At 36.6% G+C, this 27,393-nt stretch overlaps 1 protein-coding gene across 1 annotated transcript; it reads left to right on the top strand.

The window, feature by feature from the left end:
• The first annotated feature begins 6,202 nt into the window (after window positions 1–6,202).
• On the top strand, window positions 6,203–24,060 carry LOC110449664 (neuronal acetylcholine receptor subunit alpha-6-like). The gene is made up of 6 exons (XM_021496670.1): window positions 6,203–6,409; window positions 19,685–19,824; window positions 20,031–20,075; window positions 20,387–20,496; window positions 21,201–21,733; window positions 22,347–24,060. The coding sequence occupies exons 1-6, from the start codon at window positions 6,367–6,369 to the stop codon at window positions 22,811–22,813; spliced, it is 1,338 nt and encodes a 445-aa protein (XP_021352345.1). The 5' UTR covers window positions 6,203–6,366; the 3' UTR covers window positions 22,814–24,060.
• The last annotated feature ends 3,333 nt before the right edge of the window (window positions 24,061–27,393 follow it).

Below are 27,393 nucleotides of genomic sequence, written 5' to 3'. Positions count from 1 at the left end.
AAATGCACTGCAGTAGGCAAATGTCAAAAGGTCACGAGGTTTCCGTAATGTCACCACTAGGTGGCACTGTAATAACTAATAACAACAGTGCATGCATTCAATGTGTAGATTTGTAAAGAAATGAAAGTTTGGAAAATTACATCTAGTCATGCAAGTTGTCTTTAATTGATGTAAACAAAATGTTAAAAAATCCTTTATGTGAAGGACATAAAACGATCTATGACAGTAATTCCCAGACCTTGCACAGAACTTTTACTTTCTACACAAATATGAGACCAGTTTCACTTTTGCAGTAACAACATTACAAATTGGATAGAATTTGAAGCCTCAAGTTATTTTCATTTTAAACTTCAATAACTTCCATTATATAAATAGAGGGCCTTAAATGAGTGTTTATTTCATAGTTGGGACTTATGAAACGAGTCAGAAATTAATTCTTTTAACAAGCCTCTGGTGAACTGCAATTAAAAAATCTTGACAAGTTTCATCTTTCTCATATGAAATGCAAACAATTGTAATATTCTATTTATCACATAATTAACCAGTAAATCAACATATTTTAAGGCTATATTAATTATGTAGGATAAAAACTAGAGTGAAGTTTTCATCTGTTTTGCCTGCATTGGGATAAGGACCCTTAACTCATTCACCCTTGAAGATACATTTGAAATTGTCCATCTCTCAGGCAGAAATTAAACACATGTCTACCAGCACAACAATTTCAAATACAATCAAACGCTTAATAGACTCACAACCGCCGACCAGAGATATGTAATAGGCTGGTATTACTTACCATACTGGTGTTCAGATGCTGTTTTTATTGACAAGGTTTCCATAAACTGATATTAAACTATACCTCACAGACCTTGATTCATCAATCCATAACAACACTATTGTATGCACAAAACATTTCAACAGAAGAACAACATAACTCACAAAAGAAGTTTCAGCAGATGTGAGCCTCACAAACTAATGATTATAAACCTTGAGAATGCATTCAACACTTTGCAGTATGGACATCACACAGCATAGTGTTGCCAGCCTCAGAACACAACTTGCACATACTGTATTGTACCAACCCTCTATACAACTTAATATTCTTATCGCTGATGCCACAGGATTACCCTACAGAACTCACTGATGAAAGGACCTTTTCTTCTTCGGGGCTTATCCTAATCGAACACTCTAGAACTGTTCACACGCTTATTGACCTATACTCTATTTACAACAGTTCTGTCAATTTAATCATGCTAAATATTCGTTCGATTACAATTCCCATTCCTTAAGAGCCGGACTTTGGTATCGCAAACATTTTCTCAAATCTCAAGCTCAAATCTTAAGTTTGAACTCAGCTGAGATTTACCGCCAAATGGGTATCACAAAGCTGGTAAAACTTAAGCTCGCTGGTTCAACTCAAGCTCAGCTGAGCTTGCCGACGTAAACTTCCGCTGAACTCTTCACACCAATAAGAGCACATTTATCGTATCAAGACTGTGCAGTTTTTCGCGCGATGTCGCACTTGTTGTGTGTCAAATCACATGTTTACGCTGAAATAACTTTGAAAGAATGTAATATCATTAAACGAAGAAGAGGTATAATCTTCGTTACAGTTTTTTAAGTACAATAACACTGTTTTAACAGCATACATCTACTTCACTCAAAATAAATCAGAACATGCTATAAACGTGTTCATTCGATCGATTCCTGTGTCCGTCAGTTTTCGAGGCAAGGATAGGCAAAGGTGTTAGAAAGCTCCTATGATGAAAATAAAGATTAATTTGTAACCTGTGTGGTCAAAAAGATTCCGTTAACGACACAGATCTAGAGAAAATGGTTACGTCGCGGACATTGCGTTTACTTTGTACCTAATACTTGACGTGACCAGGTGCGACACAAAACGGGCGAGTGTTATGATTCTTTTTCTCTAAACTTAGGACAAGGAAATTAAGTGACACATTTTTTTGTAAAATTTGAACACCCAATTATCACAGGTCTACCAATCGAGACTGGGAGATGTATTAAACATAGTCGTGACTCAAAGACTATTCATAGTAAAACCTACCTTTATTGTTGGTACTTTTAAGTGCCATTGCCTAATAGATGTAGCTACAAATGTAACCAAGTGTATATACCCCTTCGACTATACAATAAACATGTATATATATGTAATATTTTGAGGTGAAAGTAGCCCATGTGATATGTCTAAAAACGCACTTTTTAATGTGAAGCCTAATAAATATTGTCCTTAATCCATCAAATTTTACAAATAATAGACTTACATTTTCGCAAACATTTATTAAATAAGGGTTTCAAAATTTCCACATGAACGATATTAATTTCTTCTGGTTCCTTTACGTTGTCATTGATCGTCACTTAATCATTGTTGTAAATGTGGTAAATGCAGAAAATATTGTATTATGGAAATGTCAGGTCAGTGTTCTCCAATCTACCGCCATCCTTTTTTCAAACTTTTTTTTTTAAATCTAAATACATTTTTGTTATAATGATCTATTTTGATACATCATGTTTCTACCTATTTGTACAGTCCCGTGCCAAATTAAAGTCCACAGTTAACTTTTCCCTCTTAATTTCCTGCATTTCTACATATATTTGAAACATTTGAAACATGAAAGAGAGTTACCTGAATATTTCTCTCACAATACGTTTAATTCTGTTCGTTGAGCGATATTCAAGATGTGCCAATTATTATTCAAAGAAAACTATATATACTTGTTGCATAACGTCATTTTGTTCTTTATCTTACTTAAACTTGATGGCACAATATCTAATTCCCGAGATACACCTGTCGTATCTTGAAAACTGCGAAACTGCAAATTATGAAAATATAATGAGAAAAACACCCCAGACATTAAATGGATTTTAAAGCCATGCAATCGTACACTAGGTACATGTAAAACAACGACCTTTCATAGAATTATACCATATATACAATGTGTATATTTTTTTTTATCTAAATCTGTTGGATATATCTACATACACATTTAAAGATTCCAAATACACTGCAGAACACCTGTGGTTTTAAACCACATTTTTTTTATGGTTGAGATTTTGTAGTAAATACCATGTGGTGAAATACACAGGGACCTGATAATTTGAAACCGCCATATTTGGACCTAAACTATTTACTCTGAACACCTTAGGTTAGGTCCAAATATAGCAGTAACAAATTATCAGGTCCCTGTGGCACAATACCCCAATCAATTGTCATTCCTTTGCCCCACTTTTATCAATCACTGAAATCATGATTCACAAAGGAAATTATTTTTACATGGATGTTTTGACTTTGTTTGTTCAACTGGTACTGTATTTATTTTGGTGTAAAATAGCTTATATTAGAACTACTTGGTTTAAAACCTTAAATGCTTTTATTGATGATAAGTCGCTGTCTGGTGCATTAATCAAGTCCCGCAATGCATTTAGTATTACTGATCATGGTCAGTATGCGCTTATAACGATCAGACGCATTCTTGCATCGTTTTTGTTATTTTTCATAATGAAATATATACTGTTATGTGTAAATTATGAAAACAAATTACTGATTGTACCCAGAATTACATGTAAACACATTCAAATATTGTTATTTTACCGAAAGATCGTCTATATTGTAACATCATCCCGAAGCATAAGGTAACAGTACCAATATCGGATCACCAAACCATCATTGTATTAAATCATTGAAAAATCCGAGGAGGAATTATATTCATTTATGGTTGTATCAAAAATAGAATATCGATGGGTGTTCTCACATACGTAATTAGCACCCGGGGCTCACTTGAGATATTTATAGAATGCTCTGAAGTCACCAATCAGCGTCTCCGGTTTTTGCGAATGTCGGAACCCAAATCGGATCACGGCTTGAATTTTGCAGTATCGTACGCTTCAAATGAATATTTTTTTGTCAGCATATTAACATTTTATGATGATCTTTAAAATTTATATGACAAAAAGTATTTCTATAGTGTGAATTTATCCCTATAGTCTAAAACAGAGTGCATAGTCGTCGCACGCGCCATTTTTTAAAAACGTAATCAAAACATTGACATTTGAGTTTGAATTACGTTTTCTTGCGCTATTTGAACTTAAAAACTAATTATCTGTAGTCAAACATGGTGCATGGCTATCTGTTCTAAGACTATATCATTGTTATAACTGATTTGTTGTCACATTTATTTATTTATAAGTATTTTTGCAAAAAGTGATCCGATTTGGGTACCGATCCGATTTGGGTACCGGTCCGACTTTGACACAAAAAGCCACGATATATCGTCTTACAAAAAGTAAAATAACATGAAAATACATAAGTTAAAAGATCACATGCTCAGTTTTTCATTTAAAGTACGTTGGTTGGAAACTATAACGCATAGATTATTTATATTTCAAATCGCACTCGGGCCCAGGGCTATCGTATTCATCTCAGACTCATTTCATGGCTTATTAAAACGACTGTATTTTCAACAAATGGCAAATAAATTGACAATATTTATGGTTTACTTGCATAATTGTCTAATAAAGAATGTGTGTGTCTCCAACACTTTGGATGATTGTGACAAATCAATATTGTAAAAGCATTTTCTTGTCATTATAAGTGTTCGCCAAGCCTGCCATTTTATAGCAAACAGTTTCGTTCCGGAGCTTGAGTTCGAACTTAAGTCTCTGCTTTTTGAGCTCAGCTTGAGGCGTTGAACTGAGTTTTTAGTTTGTGATAACGAAATCCGGACGCTGAGCTTGAGTTCTTGAGTTGGGACTCAAATCTCAGCTTAAGTAATTTGTGATACCGAAGCCAGAACAACAACCTTAGAGTTTTGCTTGTTTGAGCACTTATGATACATTTACACCCCAGGATCCCTACCGCCACTATGGAACTGACTTCCTTGCAGGGACGTTGGGTCTCCATCCCCAGTTGTTTATAATATTTCCAACTATGGGATATGATAAATCTGGATGGCTAATTCGTTTTCGTCTAAAAAGCTCAGGGGAAAAATTGATATTTTCAAAATGGTGGCCAGTCCAAACGCAGTTTCATGGTTTCTGAGCTAATTCTAGTTGTTGGAATGCGAGAAAAATACACGTTTATGCCCAAGGGTGTAGGATACGAAAATTTCACCCTCTGAATTTGAAAACCCCTCGGATAGAAATTCCCTATCCTACAACCCTATGCATGAAAGAGTCTTATAATACAATCAATACAATTAGCATATAAATTAATAAATACAAGTTTAAGGATTTCGCAGGAGCTGCCTTATCAGGCGCTAACTACTAGTCCTATGCCATCTGGCTAATATCCCCCTGTCTGTGCGCTTGCGTGTGTGCTGGAGATAAATTTGGTTCTGCTTAAAGTTAGACCGTGCTTCCAATGGTATCATTTATAATGCCACCTCACTTGAATGCTACATCTCATATACTGCAACATCTTTGCAATGCAGTGGAACGTTTATATTAAGTTGGCCTTGTTACACATGTACTTGTCCATACTCAACGTACAAAAGAGGTATTTAAGAGGCTTCAATGGCGCACGGGTGGCGCAGTGGATAGGGCGCACTCCTTTCAAAAGAACGTCTAGGATAAAATGATCTGCCTGACTGCATGTAAAATTAAGTAAACTTTAGATTTCATATATCGCTTCTTTAGACATACACTTGAACTTCTTACGACTAATTCCATTGGAAAACCGATGCTTTATTTTCACTTATTGTTCGATTAAATCCTCGACCCCTGTGGATGGATTGTCATTTTAAAATAGAACAGAATCAATATGGAAAACTGCACCTATACCATACTTGTCTTGGTTCTAATTACAACGGAAACACATCGTCAGCATAAGGTTTCAGCCATGTTCCATTTCCCGAAACATTTGTCAGTGTTTTCAAAGCATCGCCTTGTATTTTCCAAATGACTTTTTCAGTTCTCACTGTTAACGATGATAGACATTTAAACGTGTTGTAATTGGAGAAAACAAATGGGGAGAAAATAAATGAGAAATATCATAAAATTAATTTGTTAAAGATGCATTCTATATAATAACTTGATTAAAATTCTTTCACACGGAAATATTACCAGACAATTTAAATGGAAACCATTCAACGACAGTGAAAATAATTCTTTAACCCAATTCTTTGTTTGTATATATATATACCTAATTTACACTCGCTATATTGTATGTAGGTATTGGTAACGCTCTGGAATGGATACAAAAGGACACAGACATCCAGACACCTATATACTACTGCGTATATCTTTTTGAAACATACTTACACTAGCCAATCGTACAGCAGTAATGAGCAGTCTTATGCTGTGATATGTCCTTATCCTCCACAAAATAGCCGCTACGGTTTCTAACTTAGGAACATGCAACCTTTCGGAGTAATCGTTTTTATACTGAGTTATGTGGGTAAGTGGATCTTTTTTCAATTATTCATATGTTTGTTATCACAAAATAGAAACATGTTTGTGAGATATATTTCAGCTGACAGATCTTAAATGAAGAACAGTTTTGTTTACTTTACATAACTGTTTTTTTAATCACAAACAGAGTTTGAAAAATGATTTGTGTAATTGTTCTTTGACTGACATAATCACATAGTTAATAGTTATAAAACTAGAAATTGACATGTATTTATACTAACAACTGTAAGTTGGACAAATACCGTTAGAATGGACGTCACTCTTTATGAGTTCAAAGCCAGTTATCCATTTTCAATGTCGCCAGTGGCGCAAACGTAACTTTTTTAACGACAGAATCACACCATTCAGTCCTTAATGCCAGTTAATTCGTTTCCATAAAATTGACATACATTAATCAACATGATGTCACCTTGGATTATTTTGTAAACATACTTGCTTAAAAATGCCTGTTATATGCGATACAATTTGTTATACCATGACACGTGTGATACTAGTAGTCGATGACTACACCTACATGTCGTTCCTTTATTAAACTACTTTACTGTAGGACGAACGTAAGACACACACATGTAATGGTACATATACAATATTTAATTGATACAGTATGTGCATAATGAATAACGCTGACACATTCAGCTTTCGTGTCTTTCTAGGTCTCATGATTGTACTCAGAGTCAAATCTGTGGCAATCCAGGCTGATCTATTTTACTTTTGAAGCCAAAAGGGGAGGTGAAAAATAAAGATGAATTATATGAATTAAATAAAAAAAGATAAGTCTTACTAGTATTACTATAGAAATGAATATCGTTGCTCGTGTCATGGAATACAGAATGTATACAATACAACATTGCATACGAAACTCGTGTCTATCATCCACCAGTCATAGGTATAAACTGAATCTCGGGTGACTTTTGAACAAATTGCCAACAATATACTTATGGTTGAATAATGTGAATATTTCATCTTTGATGTCGGCTTGTCCGAAAATGTTAAACGCCTCGGGTTTTTAAAGCAAGTCTTCGATAATAATGAATTATCTTTTCACAGTAGTTTGTATCAACCAAAGCAATGCAACGCATATTTCTTCATTTGGATTGATATCTGTATTCCCGTATAATTCAGTGCAATTAAAGATAGTAGAGTTCAAAACAATTAAAATCAACAGATCTGTTTCATGTAAAATATTGAAATATAAAATATTTATTTATCGAGTGTAATTCTGAGAGAGCCTTACTAAAGGGTCGTACATTACCCGTCTATCCTTAAATTTATTTCATACTGATAGTACTACAAGCCGACACTTCAAGATATTTATACTCCCTATATAACTTTTACACAAAAGAATTTGCGTTGTGAAAAAGATAAATCTTTCAATGATAGTGAGCGATTGACGAGTAACCATCTTGCAATGATATCTCTAATACATGGATGTTTTGATTACCAAAATATAAATATAGTATGCGAAAAATGAATTACACTGCAACATAAAGCGTTCTTGTCCTTGTAGGCCTCATCAGTATTTCAATATTGGCCAAAAAAGTGGAGATCCAAATTGATCTTATTTACTGTTGAAACGGAATGTGTGCAATTTAACGACAGTTGGTTAATAATCATGTTTTTCGGACAACAGATATGCGCGTGAATGTTATGTTATATTTGCCTTTGACCATACAGCTGCAATGCTCCTCTAAAATCGTCCATCGTATTGGAAATGTAAATAAGTTAGCCCATTGTGACTGGTCCTGGATGAGTTTGTTTCGTCAAGATTGGTTACACGTGTGCACGTGTACATCTAATAGCTTACGTATACATCATTGTTAAATAGTATAATAGAACCACTGGTTACAGCGTTCATGAAATATGGCACGAGCTTCACATGGGGGCAAAGGCTTTAATTCAAGACTAGGCTACCTAGATCACGTTTCTGTCAGAGCTGGAATAGACATTGATGCACATTCCATGATATTTCGTTGTGTTATAACAAGTGGTACTATCAGACTTCTGGATTCTGTGATAATCTCCAGAACGAAAGTATGGACGGGCAGACAAGCGTGCTGATAATGCAATTACATGTATCACAGAGCATCCACATCTTTGAAACGAGGTTCTTATTAATAGCAACCACTGGATACACCCTTTACACTATCTTATCCAAAGAGTGACTCTAGTTAAATATGGTCTATAGAAAATAACACTTACCTCAATCATAGCTGCAAATGACAAATGCATTTTGCGATTATATACAACAATAATCCAGTTTAATTCATTCGTAATGTCATCCTTGGTTGGTATCACTTCAGGTAAAGTAGCAAAATGGGACTTTATTATTTCGATAATTTGATAAACACGCCAGACGTTCTCAATATACTTCGGATTGTCCGTGGACATGATCATAGCCGAACCCATTCCATTCTAGATAGTAACACCAGTCCTATTCCAGAATAGGCCCTCTAAACAACATGCTATCCCCTAGATCAATAAATGTCAAATCTCATTAGAAATATAAGTGAAATGCAAGAACTATATCTATGCATTTTATTTTTATATTATTTTTTATGATATATATCTTTTACATTGTTAAGAGATCTAGGGCTGATAGCATTAGGCGCATATGGAGCTATATACATGCCTATTATCATAATACTACAATGCTAAGAAGACTACAGCAACAATTTCGGTTAAATATACAATTTCATTAGATAAATTCGCGGAAAGCAATAGCAACAACCCGGACTATACATTAAATTAAAACCTCGTCATTGTGAAATTAACATGTAATACTGGCAACTCCTCGAAACAATATTGGAATTTCTGATATTCAGTACCGAGATCATGTACATGTACAAGAGGGTGATTCAAGTATCCCACAACCACCATAGGTTTCATCACTCCAGTTCTAATTACAACATTCAGTAACAATGCTTTGAGATGTCATCTGATAGTTCATGGCATTTGTTTCCCTGTGCAATAATTACAACAAACGTCCTTGTATAACTTTTTTCTCTCTAGAGGGTAGCTATTTTTCTGATAAATAAAATCCTATAAATTACGTGGATAACTGATCGCAGAGTATTAAAGTATTTAAGCTGCAAAGCACAAAACAGATGGAACTGTAAATTGAAAGGTCCATTCTAACCTCGAAACCTGAGAGTACAAATCACTAAGCACTTTTACTCTCCGCAAAATATTTTGCTTCAGCCATATAGAACCATAAAGCCGTATACCTAATTTCTGCGAGCAATTGTCACTACATAATTATTATTAATCAAAACCTTCATTCAATCTAGGCGTTAAACATTATACGAGTCCTTTCCCATACTGATTGGGGAGCGGATCGTGAAATGCTTTTGCGCCTATACAGATCACTTATTCGAACAAAACTGGATTATGGTTCTATGGTATACGGGTCGGCGCGCAGTTCGTACCTTCAGATGCTAGACCCAATCCATAACCAAGGGCTACGTCTTGCCCTGGGAGCTTTTCGAACAACACCTGTAAAAAGCCTGTACGTGGAAGCAAATGAACCATCCCTTTATGACAGAAGAATAAAACTTTCATTACAATTTGCAACTCAATTAAAATCAAACCCTAAAAATCCTGCTTTCAACCAAGTATTCAACCCCAAATACCAAAACATATTTACGCAAAACCAAAAACTTCTGCCAACATTTGGTATCCGAATTTTGAATTTCCTGCAAGAACTCAACATAAAATTGACGGACATAGCTGAATTTAACATATCTGATGTTCCTCCGTGGACCATTCAAACCCCCGATTTTAACTTTACATTACATGAGCGAGGGAAATCAAGTGTTATGCCCGAAGAACACAAATCCTCCTTTCGGGAATGCATTTCGAATTACCCTTCTCATACACAACTTTACACCGATGGCTCCAAAGAAGGTGAGAAAGTGGCAGCAGCCTGCTGTACTGCCAATACTTGCACTTCAGTCCGACTACCAGACGGCGCCTCCATCTTTTCTGCTGAAGCATGCGCCATTGGTTTGGCCCTCGACCATATCGATGAACACCGCATTAAAAAGGCAATTATTTGTTCAGACTCTCTATCTGTCCTACAGAGTTTACAGTTACGAGATCCTAAAAACACAATCGTACAAAACCTTGCTCTTCGAATATCTCGTATATTAAAAAAGTCTAAAATAACTTTACTATGGATTCCGAGCCATGTCGGAATAAAAGGCAACGAATTTGCTGACAGGGAAGCAAAAAATGCATTGAATCTCGAACAAACAAATATCAAACTACCATACACAGATTTTAAACCTACTATTCGTACAGCCATTCAAAATGAATGGCAGAAACGCTGGTCTCTGGAGACCAACAACAAACTTTTTAAGATACAACCGAAACTTAAAACATCTATTCCCAGTCGGAAAGATCGTAGAGAGGAAGTTGTCCTCGCTCGGCTCCGCACTGGGCACACATATCCTACTCATTCGTACCTTTTAAAACGAGAAGATATACCTTCATGCCACGCATGTGACACTCCATTTACAGTGGAGCATTTTTTAATAGAATGTTCCGATTTTAAACACATTCGTGATAACTACTTCCGAGTCCCGGATATGAAAACACTTTTCAGTTCCGTGGATTCGAAGGCATTATTTAACTATTTGAAAGACATCGGTCTATTTTATAGACTCTGATGTCTTTTAACCCACCTTATCCTTTTTGACGTTATATATATATATCGCATATTCCATATCATCTATTCGTTATCTCTTTTATTATTTTAACCCCCTTTTATTATTTTTAATTATATTGGCCCCGTTGCTGGTACACAAAAACACGTACTATTGACAGTAATCACTAACAGTGCAATATACTACGAGAGCCACACTTACATATAAGTGATAAGTTCAATTACTGGTCCTCACTTTATGTTCCTAAACTGAGATTATTTACAATAAACTGAGACTGTTTACAACAACGAAGACTATTTACAAGGCCAAATAGGGTATCATGTCCGTTATTCGTCAAGCTTGGTAACATGGTTACATGCCTTCAGGGCTCGGCCAAGTTCGATGACCATTTTCAGCGGACCCTGTTTGGCAGAGTTATGGCGCCTTGAATAGCGCCAAACGTCATTATCTGCTGCGTTTCGTTTACGTACAATAATTACAACAAACGTCAACCGATTTTCTTCAAACTTAGTTACAGAGTTAAATGCCTTAAGGACTCGGTCAAGTTCGATGACCACTTTAATCGGACTCCATTTGGCAGAGTTATGGCCCCTTGATTAACGAAAAGCGTCATTATATGCAGTTTCTGCTTAATAACTAGCAAATATTAGTCAAACTTGATAACAATGTTTGTGTTCCTCTGTCTTTCCACCCATCTCGGGCACTTTTTGGTTTTCATCTGATACTTGCTGAAAATATTGTTCAGATGATTCAACCAAATTCCGTATGCAAATCTGACTCATGCTAAGTTTGCCAACCAATGTGATTTGTGCATATTTACGGATAATTAATGAGGTATAGTGTTTTTTTCCAAGTTTTAAGCTATACATTATGTCTCAACAGCACGATACTCACATGTTTAAACCCAACCTCAATAATGTTAACCTACAATATGTCCTGCAAGCGAGGGATATACATTCCACGAATTTGCTTGTGTTTTTCTTTTAGTTGTAACAACGTAACAGTTTGTTTACAAACGTTGTAAAAACAGATCGAAATTATATCCGTTTACCACACCCATATATATGTATCCCTTTATAAAGATATCATATACCAAATGGATTACTTTTTTCTGACATATGCAATAATATAACATCAGTTTTTTAATCAAGGTTAACAGACTTTACCATCTACCCTCAGGTGCAGAATTTTCACATTCTACGTTCTTACATAATGCTTGATTCTTTTTCTCCAAACCATTTTACCACAATTCTAACACCAAATATAGCAAAATCTTGGATAACGTATCCTAGTTAACTAATAAATGCTAACCTTGATGCAATCCATGGCTAACCTAGACTTCAACAAATGTAGCGACGCAATGCAGCTGCTTGAAAACGACGACTGTTAACATACGATAACTTGAAGATATGCCAGAAATACAGAAACATGAGTCAATAGAACCTGGAGATAATAAGGGTCTTGTAAATGAGACGCCGTCGTTATAGTTAATTAAAAAACATGAAATCCAATTTCACTAGATACATGTAAATACTTTCAAAGCGATAATTCAACGTATCACATTTACGTATATTATCCAGTGTATTATCTTAAGTGTGTCCCTGGTGGTCTAGCGTCCTCGTGGTGTCCATTGTCAATACTAGGTAGTATTAGTTGAGATGTGTAGTGCACTGGGGCCATTACCAACAGACATGAGATCAGTTAAAAGTCGGGTAATATGTCACACTCTATATAGAAGTAAACCCCTACACCGGCCAATCAGTTTCAATGTTACAATTTACATGACCTTGTAGTGTTTGGAATGTCTTGTTAAAACGTTTAATGACCTTAACAGTTTAAGGTAAGTTTTAAACTGTGACATTTGAGAAAATTGAGAATAATAGATTGACAAAATTGTTGTTCTGTCTATGAAGCTGAATCATTTATTATAAATCAAAGCACGAAGACAAGATAGTGTTTATAGAAACGGGTATTTTGTTCTGACCCAAATGTGGTTCCTGTGATGATGTCTCGTTGCTAATCTAGGCTTAAATGTCGGTACATCACTAGCTAACTTAGACACGATAAATAAATCGTTAATTAGGGTGGAGGCTTATAAATGTTGGTTGGAATTAGGTTATGATGACAAAATTACATAACTGAAGTGCTGAAAGAAGCATCGCCATGCTAAATAAAAAGCTACAAAAGTAATAACTCCATTATATACCAGATAAACGAGCTGATGTCCGCTAATGCTAGGGTCACCAAAAGCTTAGGTCATATAACGGCATTGTTCACTGTCCAATGATGATGGAGCTAGACGGCAGCTAAAGTCATATGACGACAGATTCCATTGATGATGGAGCCATACTTAAGTCAGTGTAAAATGGTGATGGATCCAAACATCAGACTAGGTCATATGACAAGGGTGTCAACTGGTGATGGAGCCAGACAACAGCTTAGGTCATATGACAAGGGGGTCTACTGGTGATGGAGCCAGGCAACAGCCTAGGTAATATGACAAGGGTGTCCGCTGGTGATGGAGCCAGACAACAGTCTAGGTCATATGACAAGGGTGTCCACTGGTGATGAAGCCAGACACCAGCTTAGGTCATATGACAAGGGTGTCCAGTGGTGATAGAGCCAGATAACAACTTAGGGTTTATGACAAGGGTGTCCAGTGGTGAATTAGGTCATGATGACAAAATTACATAACTGTAGTGCTGAAAGAAGCATTGCCATGCTAAATAAAACGTTACAAAAGTAATAACTCCAATATATACCAGAAAAACGAGCTGATGTCCGCTAATGCTAGGGTCACAAAAAGCTTAGGTCATATGACGGCATTGTTCACTGTCCAATTATGATGGAGCTAGACGGCAGTTAAAGTCATATGACGACAGATTCCATTGATGATGGAGCCATACTTAAGTCAGTGTAAACTGGTGATGGATCCAAACATCAGACTAGGTCATATCACAAGGGTGTCAACTGGTGATGGAGCCAGACAACAGCTTAGGTCATATGACAAGGGGGTCCACTGGTGAAGGAGCCAGGCAACAACCTAGGTCATATGACAAGGGTGTCCGCTGGCGATGGAGCCAGACGACAGCCTAGGTCATATGCCAAGGGTGTCCACTGGTGATGAAGCCAGACAACAGGCTAGGTCATATGACAAGGGTGTCCGCTGGTGATGGAGCCAGACAACAGTCTAGGTTATATGACAAGGGTGTCCACTGGTGATGAAGCCAGACAACAGCCTAGGTCATATGACAAGGGTGTCCACTGGTGATGAAGCCAGACAACAACTTATGTTATATGACAAGGGTTAAAACAAAGCACGGAACAGCTCTAATCTGTCTTATAACAAGTCATCAAAACAACAAGGAAGAAAAGTGTAAACTTAAGATGTGTTCAGAGAATCGCAGAGGAAATGTAGGGAAGGCAGAAGATACATTTGGCCACTTCAACGATATTATGGCAGAGTACACAGAGGAAACGTCGAAACCGATTGGCAAAATAGTTTGCATACAGGAATATATATAACTCAACAAACATATATTTAATAACTACGTACGGTACACAAAAGTTAAACTATTCTTACATTATTTAAATACAAACTTGACGTTAAACATACAGACGTCATGAGATTGTTTACGGGATTAAAAGAATCAAAGTGTAATTTTGATACCCGTAATAACAAATACAAAATGTAAACTTATGTCGATAGCCTGTTTTAATTGATAATACACTCATTTAGTGGATACATAACTGTTTTTAAGAATACAATAAAATAGTCTACTTGCTACCCACTGTTGCCATTGTGTTATGTTGATACCTAACCAAAGAACTACAAAGAAAGATACCTGGCACCTGCATTCGATTGGGATTGTTCATCCNATGTTCCGATTTTAAACACATTCGTGATAACTACTTCCGAGTCCCGGATATGAAAACACTTTTCAGTTCCGTGGATTCGAAGGCATTATTTAACTATTTGAAAGACATCGGTCTATTTTATAGACTCTGATGTCTTTTAACCCACCTTATCCTTTTTGACGTTATATATATATATCGCATATTCCATATCATCTATTCGTTATCTCTTTTATTATTTTAACCCCCTTTTATTATTTTTAATTATATTGGCCCCGTTGCTGGTACACAAAAACACGTACTATTGACAGTAATCACTAACAGTGCAATATACTACGAGAGCCACACTTACATATAAGTGATAAGTTCAATTACTGGTCCTCACTTTATGTTCCTAAACTGAGATTATTTACAATAAACTGAGACTGTTTACAACAACGAAGACTATTTACAAGGCCAAATAGGGTATCATGTCCGTTATTCGTCAAGCTTGGTAACATGGTTACATGCCTTCAGGGCTCGGCCAAGTTCGATGACCATTTTCAGCGGACCCTGTTTGGCAGAGTTATGGCGCCTTGAATAGCGCCAAACGTCATTATCTGCTGCGTTTCGTTTACGTACAATAATTACAACAAACGTCAACCGATTTTCTTCAAACTTAGTTACAGAGTTAAATGCCTTAAGGACTCGGTCAAGTTCGATGACCACTTTAATCGGACTCCATTTGGCAGAGTTATGGCCCCTTGATTAACGAAAAGCGTCATTATATGCAGTTTCTGCTTAATAACTAGCAAATATTAGTCAAACTTGATAACAATGTTTGTGTTCCTCTGTCTTTCCACCCATCTCGGGCACTTTTTGGTTTTCATCTGATACTTGCTGAAAATATTGTTCAGATGATTCAACCAAATTCCGTATGCAAATCTGACTCATGCTAAGTTTGCCAACCAATGTGATTTGTGCATATTTACGGATAATTAATGAGGTATAGTGTTTTTTTCCAAGTTTTAAGCTATACATTATGTCTCAACAGCACGATACTCACATGTTTAAACCCAACCTCAATAATGTTAACCTACAATATGTCCTGCAAGCGAGGGATATACATTCCACGAATTTGCTTGTGTTTTTCTTTTAGTTGTAACAACGTAACAGTTTGTTTACAAACGTTGTAAAAACAGATCGAAATTATATCCGTTTACCACACCCATATATATGTATCCCTTTATAAAGATATCATATACCAAATGGATTACTTTTTTCTGACATATGCAATAATATAACATCAGTTTTTTAATCAAGGTTAACAGACTTTACCATCTACCCTCAGGTGCAGAATTTTCACATTCTACGTTCTTACATAATGCTTGATTCTTTTTCTCCAAACCATTTTACCACAATTCTAACACCAAATATAGCAAAATCTTGGATAACGTATCCTAGTTAACTAATAAATGCTAACCTTGATGCAATCCATGGCTAACCTAGACTTCAACAAATGTAGCGACGCAATGCAGCTGCTTGAAAACGACGACTGTTAACATACGATAACTTGAAGATATGCCAGAAATACAGAAACATGAGTCAATAGAACCTGGAGATAATAAGGGTCTTGTAAATGAGACGCCGTCGTTATAGTTAATTAAAAAACATGAAATCCAATTTCACTAGATACATGTAAATACTTTCAAAGCGATAATTCAACGTATCACATTTACGTATATTATCCAGTGTATTATCTTAAGTGTGTCCCTGGTGGTCTAGCGTCCTCGTGGTGTCCATTGTCAATACTAGGTAGTATTAGTTGAGATGTGTAGTGCACTGGGGCCATTACCAACAGACATGAGATCAGTTAAAAGTCGGGTAATATGTCACACTCTATATAGAAGTAAACCCCTACACCGGCCAATCAGTTTCAATGTTACAATTTACATGACCTTGTAGTGTTTGGAATGTCTTGTTAAAACGTTTAATGACCTTAACAGTTTAAGGTAAGTTTTAAACTGTGACATTTGAGAAAATTGAGAATAATAGATTGACAAAATTGTTGTTCTGTCTATGAAGCTGAATCATTTATTATAAATCAAAGCACGAAGACAAGATAGTGTTTATAGAAACGGGTATTTTGTTCTGACCCAAATGTGGTTCCTGTGATGATGTCTCGTTGCTAATCTAGGCTTAAATGTCGGTACATCACTAGCTAACTTAGACACGATAAATAAATCGTTAATTAGGGTGGAGGCTTATAAATGTTGGTTGGAATTAGGTTATGATGACAAAATTACATAACTGAAGTGCTGAAAGAAGCATCGCCATGCTAAATAAAAAGCTACAAAAGTAATAACTCCATTATATACCAGATAAACGAGCTGATGTCCGCTAATGCTAGGGTCACCAAAAGCTTAGGTCATATAACGGCATTGTTCACTGTCCAATGATGATGGAGCTAGACGGCAGCTAAAGTCATATGACGACAGATTCCATTGATGATGGAGCCATACTTAAGTCAGTGTAAAATGGTGATGGATCCAAACATCAGACTAGGTCATATGACAAGGGTGTCAACTGGTGATGGAGCCAGACAACAGCTTAGGTCATATGACAAGGGGGTCTACTGGTGATGGAGCCAGGCAACAGCCTAGGTAATATGACAAGGGTGTCCGCTGGTGATGGAGCCAGACAACAGTCTAGGTCATATGACAAGGGTGTCCACTGGTGATGAAGCCAGACACCAGCTTAGGTCATATGACAAGGGTGTCCAGTGGTGATAGAGCCAGATAACAACTTAGGGTTTATGACAAGGGTGTCCAGTGGTGAATTAGGTCATGATGACAAAATTACATAACTGTAGTGCTGAAAGAAGCATTGCCATGCTAAATAAAACGTTACAAAAGTAATAACTCCAATATATACCAGAAAAACGAGCTGATGTCCGCTAATGCTAGGGTCACAAAAAGCTTAGGTCATATGACGGCATTGTTCACTGTCCAATTATGATGGAGCTAGACGGCAGTTAAAGTCATATGACGACAGATTCCATTGATGATGGAGCCATACTTAAGTCAGTGTAAACTGGTGATGGATCCAAACATCAGACTAGGTCATATCACAAGGGTGTCAACTGGTGATGGAGCCAGACAACAGCTTAGGTCATATGACAAGGGGGTCCACTGGTGAAGGAGCCAGGCAACAACCTAGGTCATATGACAAGGGTGTCCGCTGGCGATGGAGCCAGACGACAGCCTAGGTCATATGCCAAGGGTGTCCACTGGTGATGAAGCCAGACAACAGGCTAGGTCATATGACAAGGGTGTCCGCTGGTGATGGAGCCAGACAACAGTCTAGGTTATATGACAAGGGTGTCCACTGGTGATGAAGCCAGACAACAGCCTAGGTCATATGACAAGGGTGTCCACTGGTGATGAAGCCAGACAACAACTTATGTTATATGACAAGGGTTAAAACAAAGCACGGAACAGCTCTAATCTGTCTTATAACAAGTCATCAAAACAACAAGGAAGAAAAGTGTAAACTTAAGATGTGTTCAGAGAATCGCAGAGGAAATGTAGGGAAGGCAGAAGATACATTTGGCCACTTCAACGATATTATGGCAGAGTACACAGAGGAAACGTCGAAACCGATTGGCAAAATAGTTTGCATACAGGAATATATATAACTCAACAAACATATATTTAATAACTACGTACGGTACACAAAAGTTAAACTATTCTTACATTATTTAAATACAAACTTGACGTTAAACATACAGACGTCATGAGATTGTTTACGGGATTAAAAGAATCAAAGTGTAATTTTGATACCCGTAATAACAAATACAAAATGTAAACTTATGTCGATAGCCTGTTTTAATTGATAATACACTCATTTAGTGGATACATAACTGTTTTTAAGAATACAATAAAATAGTCTACTTGCTACCCACTGTTGCCATTGTGTTATGTTGATACCTAACCAAAGAACTACAAAGAAAGATACCTGGCACCTGCATTCGATTGGGATTGTTCATCCGTAAACATTAATTTATTATTCAGTTCAATGCCGCACATTAAAAAGATCAACTTGTTCAATGAGACTTTCGACTGCCAAAGTAGCACATTAAATGTAACTGGGCAGTTGAAACCTATTATTTCGTAAAATCCGCCAAGCAAAGTGCTTATGTTTGGCAATTTATCATGATGGTTTCTCTTTCAATAACTATATTTATATCAAGTGCCTATGATTACACACGAATTTTGTTATAAAACCCGTCCGCGCGGAACATAAGATCGATGTTTTCAAACCTGCTCGATGAATAAAATAAAATGTTTCCGAAAAGTGTTTCCGGTGTAGTGTTCATGGGGAGGTGTGTTAGAAGGTTTCTTTCCGTGGCTGTGATTTTGGTAATACCGACTAAATTATAGATTTTAGCAGTATCCATGATAAGTTTCTTCAAAAACGGAACAAAATGTATAGCAAACTTACAAGTATGTTCCAATGAAGATGAAGGCAAATCCAGCTGGGCACATTAAATTAAATACCAACTTAATATGTGACGCTTGAGTATGTTGTGAGTATATTCATTTTCCTTGTATATGTAAAATGTTGTCAGAAATCGCCCTGCATACTTTAAGTATTCATACTTAAAGCGAAGCGTGCGACTAGTTCACTCAAACTACATGTACAACTAGCGTTTGCTCTATATTCTTTAAATTTAAACTTGAAATGTTTCTTTCTTTTTACAGTTTGTACGAGAGCTGTGTTTACTACGACACATGCTAATAATATCCATACCGCCGTACTTACCAACTACAATTTCCTGGTCCGACCTTCGGACACCGTCACGGTCAGGGCCGAATTAAGTGTGCTATCCATCAACACTGTAGTAAGTAGCGGCCAGCGTAAAGAACATTGTTAACACATTAATACAATTTTTCATAATTAATCAATAAGAAATATGTGTAATCTATCTTCTCGAAAAGATCAGGAATCAAAATAATAAAATTTGATTTGTTGGAGCTTTATCATGCTTGTCCACTCACCTATTCACAAAATCCATACATCAATTTGTATTTATGTTGTCTTTCTTAGGACATCCGAACACAGATGATGTCGACATCAGGATGGATATCTTTCGTATGTATGAGAAAGTAACGTAATGTATTGGGCGCTGTTTTCCTGTTAAGCAAATGGAACCATTGTAAGACTTCTTTACAAGTTGTACACTGTATATGAAACAGCAATTAAGGAAAATACAGCGATTGCAAAATGTTATTGGAAACATGCCATTTTCATTTCATCTGTTGCTGATATCAAATAACGTAATGTTGAAGTAATACATATATAGCAAATATTTCTCGGTCATTTTCATCCATTTTGGATGAAAATATTTTTGACAATGATTTTCCTGGTTTTTTTGTTTACATAAACGATGCTGTTGAATATAGTATTGGACCGACAGTCGTCTCACATGGACACCCGCGACCTACGGAGACATAGAATACATTTATCTGGATTCGACCAGGATATGGAAACCTGAACTAGTCGTAGATAACACGTAAGTTTACCATTCACCAATCAAGGTATGGAAACCCATTTCTGTCATCGATTACACGTAGGTTTAGCATTCAGCAGTCAAGGTATGAAAAACCCATACTCGTCAACGATAACACAAGTTTAGCATTCATCCGCCAATATATGGTAACGTGAACTGGCCAAAATTAACATGTTCATTTAACACATTAATCAGCCAAACAAAAAGAGACAAAAACAAAGTTGAACATTTACGGTAAGTTTACTTTTCTTAGCGTATTCAAACGTTAGTACATTATGGAATGTTGACATATTATGGTCATTCGACTAGTCATATATTAACGCAACATGTCAATCGCCAAAAGCGGTAAAATATGTTACCGCTGAAATATGTACGTTTACAGTTAACTGTATTATATGAAAAAGATTATGGCACGTGAAAATGACAAGAACACGATTTGCCTCTATACCTCTGCTGTGTTCTTCAGCTCTTAGTGATGTGACGGTCGTGTTTTTATTTGTTTGTATTATCAATTGATTGTGATGTGACCGGATTAGGACTGCGGGAGTGGTACATGTATGTAACGGAACTGCATTGAGTCGCTCTCAGGTGCTCTGGTTGTTTCGCTGGTTAGATATAAGAGGCCCTGCATAGGAATCCAACTTTGTTGTTGTTATGCTCAACTATTGTTTGTTCAAGTGGCTGATAATTGTCATACATTGCTTTAGGGTCGGTGAAATAAACATCCTGGGGTCATCGGATCTGCTGTTTCGGGTGAAGTATAACGGAGAGGTAAAGTGGGACCCACTAGGAGTCTACGAAACCAAATGTGAAATAGACATAACTTGGTACCCATTCGACAAGCAGACGTGTAGCATCGAGCTCACAAGCTGGGGCTTCATATCAAGTCACGTGACATTGGAACATCTCGTGACATACGTCAACACAGAGGATTATGAACTCAATGGGGAGTGGCAACTGATAAAGAACGAAATTTCGTCTAGTCAACTGGTAGAGGAAGGAGAGACATTCTCCCAGCTGTTGTTTACAATGGAGATTCAACGTAGATCGGGATATTATATTCTCAATGTTATATTCCCAATAACGTTGGTTGCCGTGTTAACGACAGTTACGTTCCTATTGCCAGCCGACTCGGGCGAGAAGATATCGTATATCCTTACCATTCTATTAGCTTTGGCTGTTCTTCTCACACTTATAGCCGACGCCATGCCGACCACGTCTCTCCATACTTCTGTCATGGGTAATTATGTTTACGTCCAGTTTATAAAATTATTATGATCATGATATAGTACCATCCATTGTATTTTAACACTCGCATAACGTCAGCAGTCGGAACTGCTTTAAGTACAACCCACTGTACGTCTCATTCGTGAAAATACGGTCTTAAACTGGGAAGTATTTTTTTTTAGTTTGAATATACTCGTTGTACTGCCATTTTTTTTTTAGAAATACTGCCATTGATCAGATCACATTTTCATTAGTATTTGTTTATACTTTGTGTGCCTTTAAATACGCATATCACTAATCGGAACATATTTGCTCGCTTGAACAAATGACAGTCACGTTTTTCAAAAATACAGTGAACAATGAGAAAAGATAGGTTGCTTTTAAAACATTTATTATATACATATTATGATAACTGTATTTCTATATTATAATTGAAAATATAGCATGACTGTTGTCTCTGTCATTACTTGTTTTTGAAAATTACGGCTTTTAGATATCCATTACACCAGCTTAAGTGTCTACCATAATTGTAGGTAGCTGTAATCTTTTGAAAGTACTGATTTAAAGAAACATTAACAATAGATAAGTTAATAATGCCATGGATCTGTTTTTTTCTGTACACGTAGGTGTGTTCCTGGCTATGACATTGGGCTACTCCACGATTGCTATTGTCATCACCGTCCTCAACCTCCGCCTCCAGGTAAAACCAGAAGGCACTAAGGTACCGAGATGGCTCCAGAGAATCTGCAGTGGTTGCCTTGTCAAACTTGTATGCTACAGAAAAGACGAAGTTGTCCAACTTCAACCAGGCAAAGGGGAAGCGGGGTATGTCAAAAAGGAGACAAACATTAAAAAGATAATGAAAGAAAAGCTTCAAAGAAAATCGGCTACCACAGCGTGGAAAGCGGACGACGACACAGCGAAGAGGAGCGACGATGAGAACCCGGATGGTTACGATGACTTCCCTTACAACAATAAGGAGGTTGCCGAAATCATTGATCGCTTCTTCTTTTTCCTTTTCGCAGCGGTGAATGTGTTTACAACAACCGGCTTTCTGATGGTGCTGGGCATTGGATCTACGCTAGCCTCGTAGTTGTCATTGGGATTTCAATACACAACCGAGATTTTATGGCAAATTCGGATTAAGACACGTTTCTTCTTATTCATGATTGACATTGCAATTACTATATCAACTAACTTTCACTGTCTTTCAAACAATCTGAGATCTAGATAATTAGCCGTCAACATCAGAATGACCTCTATCTTGAGACACCACTCTACGAAATGGATTCTACGTCGCCGTCCTGGTTAGACGACATTCTGATACATTTGTTAAATGTACTGTTTTGCAAACAAATTCATATATATTTGTTTCAATGCGTTACTCGAATTAACCGAGTTAAAACTGTTTTTAATCCGAGAGAATAATAATCTGTGACGTTGGATTGCTGAAAATCCCAGTGATACCACCAAAACCATTCTGGCCACTGTTTTACATTTGTTATCAAATACATAAGCAAGTATTTTGAACCAAGTGGAGTGTGAATACAGGTGATGTGTGCCACATGAGATAAAATTCATCCAATTTATACAGCTTTGTCGTATATTTTCCGATTTGAGTTGTAGATAAATGCAAGGTTATTAACTCTAGGTAACGTAAGTTAAGGATACAGAGAGGCCATTGTATGGCTCTCTGTTAAATAACATATATGTTTTACTAGTACGCCAGAAAACTGATGCTAGTGTTATTCACGAGTGCGAAGCTAATGAAACATCCCCCAGCCGAACGTTTCAACAAATATTTCTTACGTTTGTGCAAGCTGTGATATTGCATACGTTGATGAAATAGACATTTCTGGTGCAATTATTGTTTAAACGTAGTGCTGAATGTTTACAGAATAAGAGTCATTATAAACGCTGCATTGGTTTCTGTCCCTTGTTTACAAACTCGTTTTACTGGGAATAGTTTGTCCAGCGGAATACTCGCCTTCCTGCCGGTCAAAACCTGATATACGGCGAGCTGATTATTACCGATCGCAGTCATGATGAACGCGTCCATAATGTCGAGGGTGAAAGTCAATAATCTGGGTCCAGATGGTCACAGTTGTTTAGACTTGGGTGTCGTTAGCCCATGTTTTGGAGATGCAATTTGCGCAAACAAACTAAACAATTCAGCAGTATTTTTTGTATTTTTGTCTTCATTTTAAGTACTTTAAGTTAAGAATTAGCATGTTCTATAAGAAACTTCTCCGATACTTGGTCGTTGAGATAAAGTTATATACTTACTAATTGTACGATCATTTCCGGCTGTATCATATTTTTTGTTAAAATAAATTTGTTTTCTGCAAGCAGATACCTGGGTTTCGTTATTTATAGATAGTTTATTCTGATATAAAAAAATAAAAAACCATTTGGTCTTTGAAGAAGTAGATCTGCTGTATCCAACTGCGTGTACGTATATATGAGTCGACTTATGTTGCCCCCCGAAAGAATATATGTTTTACATATGCGGTTCAATATCACTATGTAAACCAAGTAAGCTACGTTTCGGGTCATCAGACTATGCACCAAAATGAGTAGTGATACGAACGTGACTAAAAAGTTAACAAACAATACAGAGGTAACGTTTGACTCTCATTTGGGACTTTTAGACGAGAAGTTGACTATTTCAGCATAGAACAATAGCATATATGTATTTCTAATAACATAAGCATACTCTATAACTTTGAGACGGAAATGAAATGCTAAAAAAAAGAAGCACAGAGGGCCTGTATCGCTCACCTGGATCAGCATGCCCAGCAATGGTATATACGGCTATGGGTTGGCTCAATCATTCCAAAGTTATATGCCCTAGAAATTAAGTCTCTATGGCTAACGATGGGGCCAGAAACAAGTGTTAATACTAATATCATGACTGCAGTGTCTTTTTATGCCCAGCAATGGTATATTATTAAATATGACTTCGTTTATCTCTGTATGCCTATCAAATGTATATATGGTTATGTGGTGTTTAAAATGTATGGCCAAAATATTAAGACCCTGGGAAGGGGGCGGCAGACACCAGTGTCAATATTAATATCATGACTGTGTTTGTTTCCTGATGCCCAGCAATAACATATATATGGTTATGGGGTGAGAATCTCAACTGTTTCATAGTTATGGCCTAGGAATCACGTCCAAAGGGACCTGACCCAAGGGTCAATTCAATTTTCACAACTGTGTTTGTCGCCTAATTCTCAGCAATTGTGTACATGGGTGGGGATCTGGATAATTTCCAAATTTAAAATTACTTTTTGTCCCAATCCTCACATCAAGAGTCGGTCCTTCAACTGATAATTTGTTCCAGAAAAGAAGTTGCTTTTAGTAATATGGCCAAATTACATGTTTTTGAACCCGCTCTAAGCCCCACTAGGGCATTAACCTCCATATATACGAAATTGAGTCCATTTTGCCAAAGGATGGTCTACACCAAATTTGGTTCAAATCCACACATTCATACAGAACGAGAAGGATTTTATTTCCCCCTATATTCTCTCGCATGGGCCCGCCCATATGCCTCAAAAGGAGCCACTCTCTTCCTTTATACAGAATTGAATTCCCTTTGCCGAAGGATGTTCTTAACAAAATTTGTTTAAAATCCCTCCAATTGTACAGAGGGAGAAAACTTTTAAATATTTACCTCAATTTCCTATGAAGGGCCCTGCCCCTCTGCTCCCAGTTCGGCCACACACTTTGTTTATACAAAATTGAATTCCCTAAGGCCGATGATACTCCAAGCCAAATTAAGTAAAGTCCACTAAGCAATTCAGGACAAGAACGCCGCCCCACAGCAGCTCACTTGCTCTTTGTTTAATTTATTTTACAGGATGGCCTTTAATAAGGTGTTATTAACGTCAGGTTTTACTGTTTATTACAGGCTGTCCTTAAAGAAATATATCATTAAAGTCAGGTTTTACTGTATATTACAAAATGTCCTTAAAGTCAGGTGTCATAAATGTCATCGACTGTATATTACAAAATGTCCTTAAAGTAAGGTGTCAGCTAAAATAGGTTTTACTGTATATTACAGGATGCCCTTAAAGTAAGGTGACATTAAAGTTAGGTCTTACTGTATGTTACAGGCTGTCCTTAAAGTCAGGTGTCATAAATGTCAGGTTTTACTGTATATTACATAATATCCTTAAAGTAAGGTGTCAGCTAAAACCGGTTTTACTGATATTACAGGTTGTCCTTCAAGTCAGGTATCATTAAAGTTAGGTGTCATTAAAGTCAGGTGTTGGTAAGGTAAGATTTACTGTATACATGTATAACAGGATGTCAATAAAGTCAGGTATCAGTAACATCAGGTTCACTTTATGTAACAGGATGTCCACAACAGGGAAGTAATGTTTTCTAAATAGATATACACCTGCACAGGTAGATTATAAATGCTAGCCGGGTAATTTGGATTTTTGTATTGCTTGATAGGCATATTCAGTTTGGACTTTGTATAAACAATGAAAAACGGACATTAAACAGAATGTCTCCTTCACGTAATTCTGAGCCAGAACCCAAGTAATTTATTAACACAATATGATAGTGGATATTTTCCTGGACAAGGAATTAAATACTGAGGATAAAATATACCTGAGTATCGTACCCTGTACCCCGTACCCCGTACCCTGTACCCTGTTCTCTGTACCCTGTACCCCGTTCCCCGTATCCTGTACCCGTATCATGTACTCGTACCCTGTACCCAGTACCCCGTATTCTCATAAACAATACAGCGTAGAGAATACATATATACAAATGGGTGACAATAATACATGGTCTAACAGGACTATCTCATTGATATCGGTAATGAATATGATATCAATTCATGTTGTGTTACATAATTGCATAATGTATGTAATTGAAATGTGTTTGGTCTGTCATTATTATATATGGACATATGTTTTCGTCTACTATTGAGTATTGGTTGGTGTGTACAGATAAACAGATAAAGGAATTCGTCGCCAATTTCAATTAATTAACATAAATTACATAATCTATTTTCACGTGGTATTTTAGACCACCTACCACTTTCGATTGGTAATTTACTATTGCATGTTCTGAATTTACAATGCGCTTTGGCTAGTTTCGGAGGGAGTTCTAGCAAGTACTTTTCTAAACAAAGTTCCTACTTATAATTTCTATAATTGATTCCTTTCGGAGAAGTTTATTAAATATACACACATAACAAACACAAGTAATAAGTTTGATTGGATTTATTGGTCACAACTTTCTAAACGGCCGTCGACCCAATACGCCAATATGGGTGTAATTTGACAGACCACAATCAACATACAAACAATTCAATAATCTCTAATCAGCGGTTTCTGGGTATCAGCTCCCCGCTGATTATTGTGCCAATCAATAGATTAACGGTTTGAGGGTGACCAACTTCCCGTTAATCAATAATTATCAGTTTCTGGGTATCAGCTCCTTGTTAATTATCTAGCAAATTCAAAATCATCTATCAAATATAAAGCTGCACATGCATTCAATATACAGTAATACAGATCAATGTTTAGATATAAATCACAATAAATGAAATGTCCATAATACTGTCAAATAACCAACTAGCACTAAATTATAACCTACAAGATTCTGGAAAACAGCTCTCCCGTAAATTATGATGAAAGTTCAGTTGTT

The sequence above is a fragment of the Mizuhopecten yessoensis genome, unplaced genomic scaffold, assembly GCF_002113885.1.
Source record: "Mizuhopecten yessoensis strain PY_sf001 unplaced genomic scaffold, ASM211388v2 scaffold4761, whole genome shotgun sequence".
In the NCBI taxonomy this organism is placed as follows: domain Eukaryota; kingdom Metazoa; phylum Mollusca; class Bivalvia; order Pectinida; family Pectinidae; genus Mizuhopecten; species Mizuhopecten yessoensis.
This window is presented reverse-complemented; position numbering and strand designations above follow the sequence as displayed.

Excerpts from the sequence above, each read along its gene's own strand:
- LOC110449664 (XM_021496670.1), top strand. The coding sequence starts at position 6,367 with ATGCAACCTTTCGGAGTAATCGTTTTTATACTGAGTTATGTGG. Across the intron at positions 6,410-19,684 it reads TTTTATACTGAGTTATGTGG|TTTGTACGAGAGCTGTGTTT; the intron begins GTAAGTGGATCT and ends TTCTTTTTACAG. Across the intron at positions 20,497-21,200 it reads GAACTAGTCGTAGATAACAC|GGTCGGTGAAATAAACATCC; the intron begins GTAAGTTTACCA and ends ACATTGCTTTAG.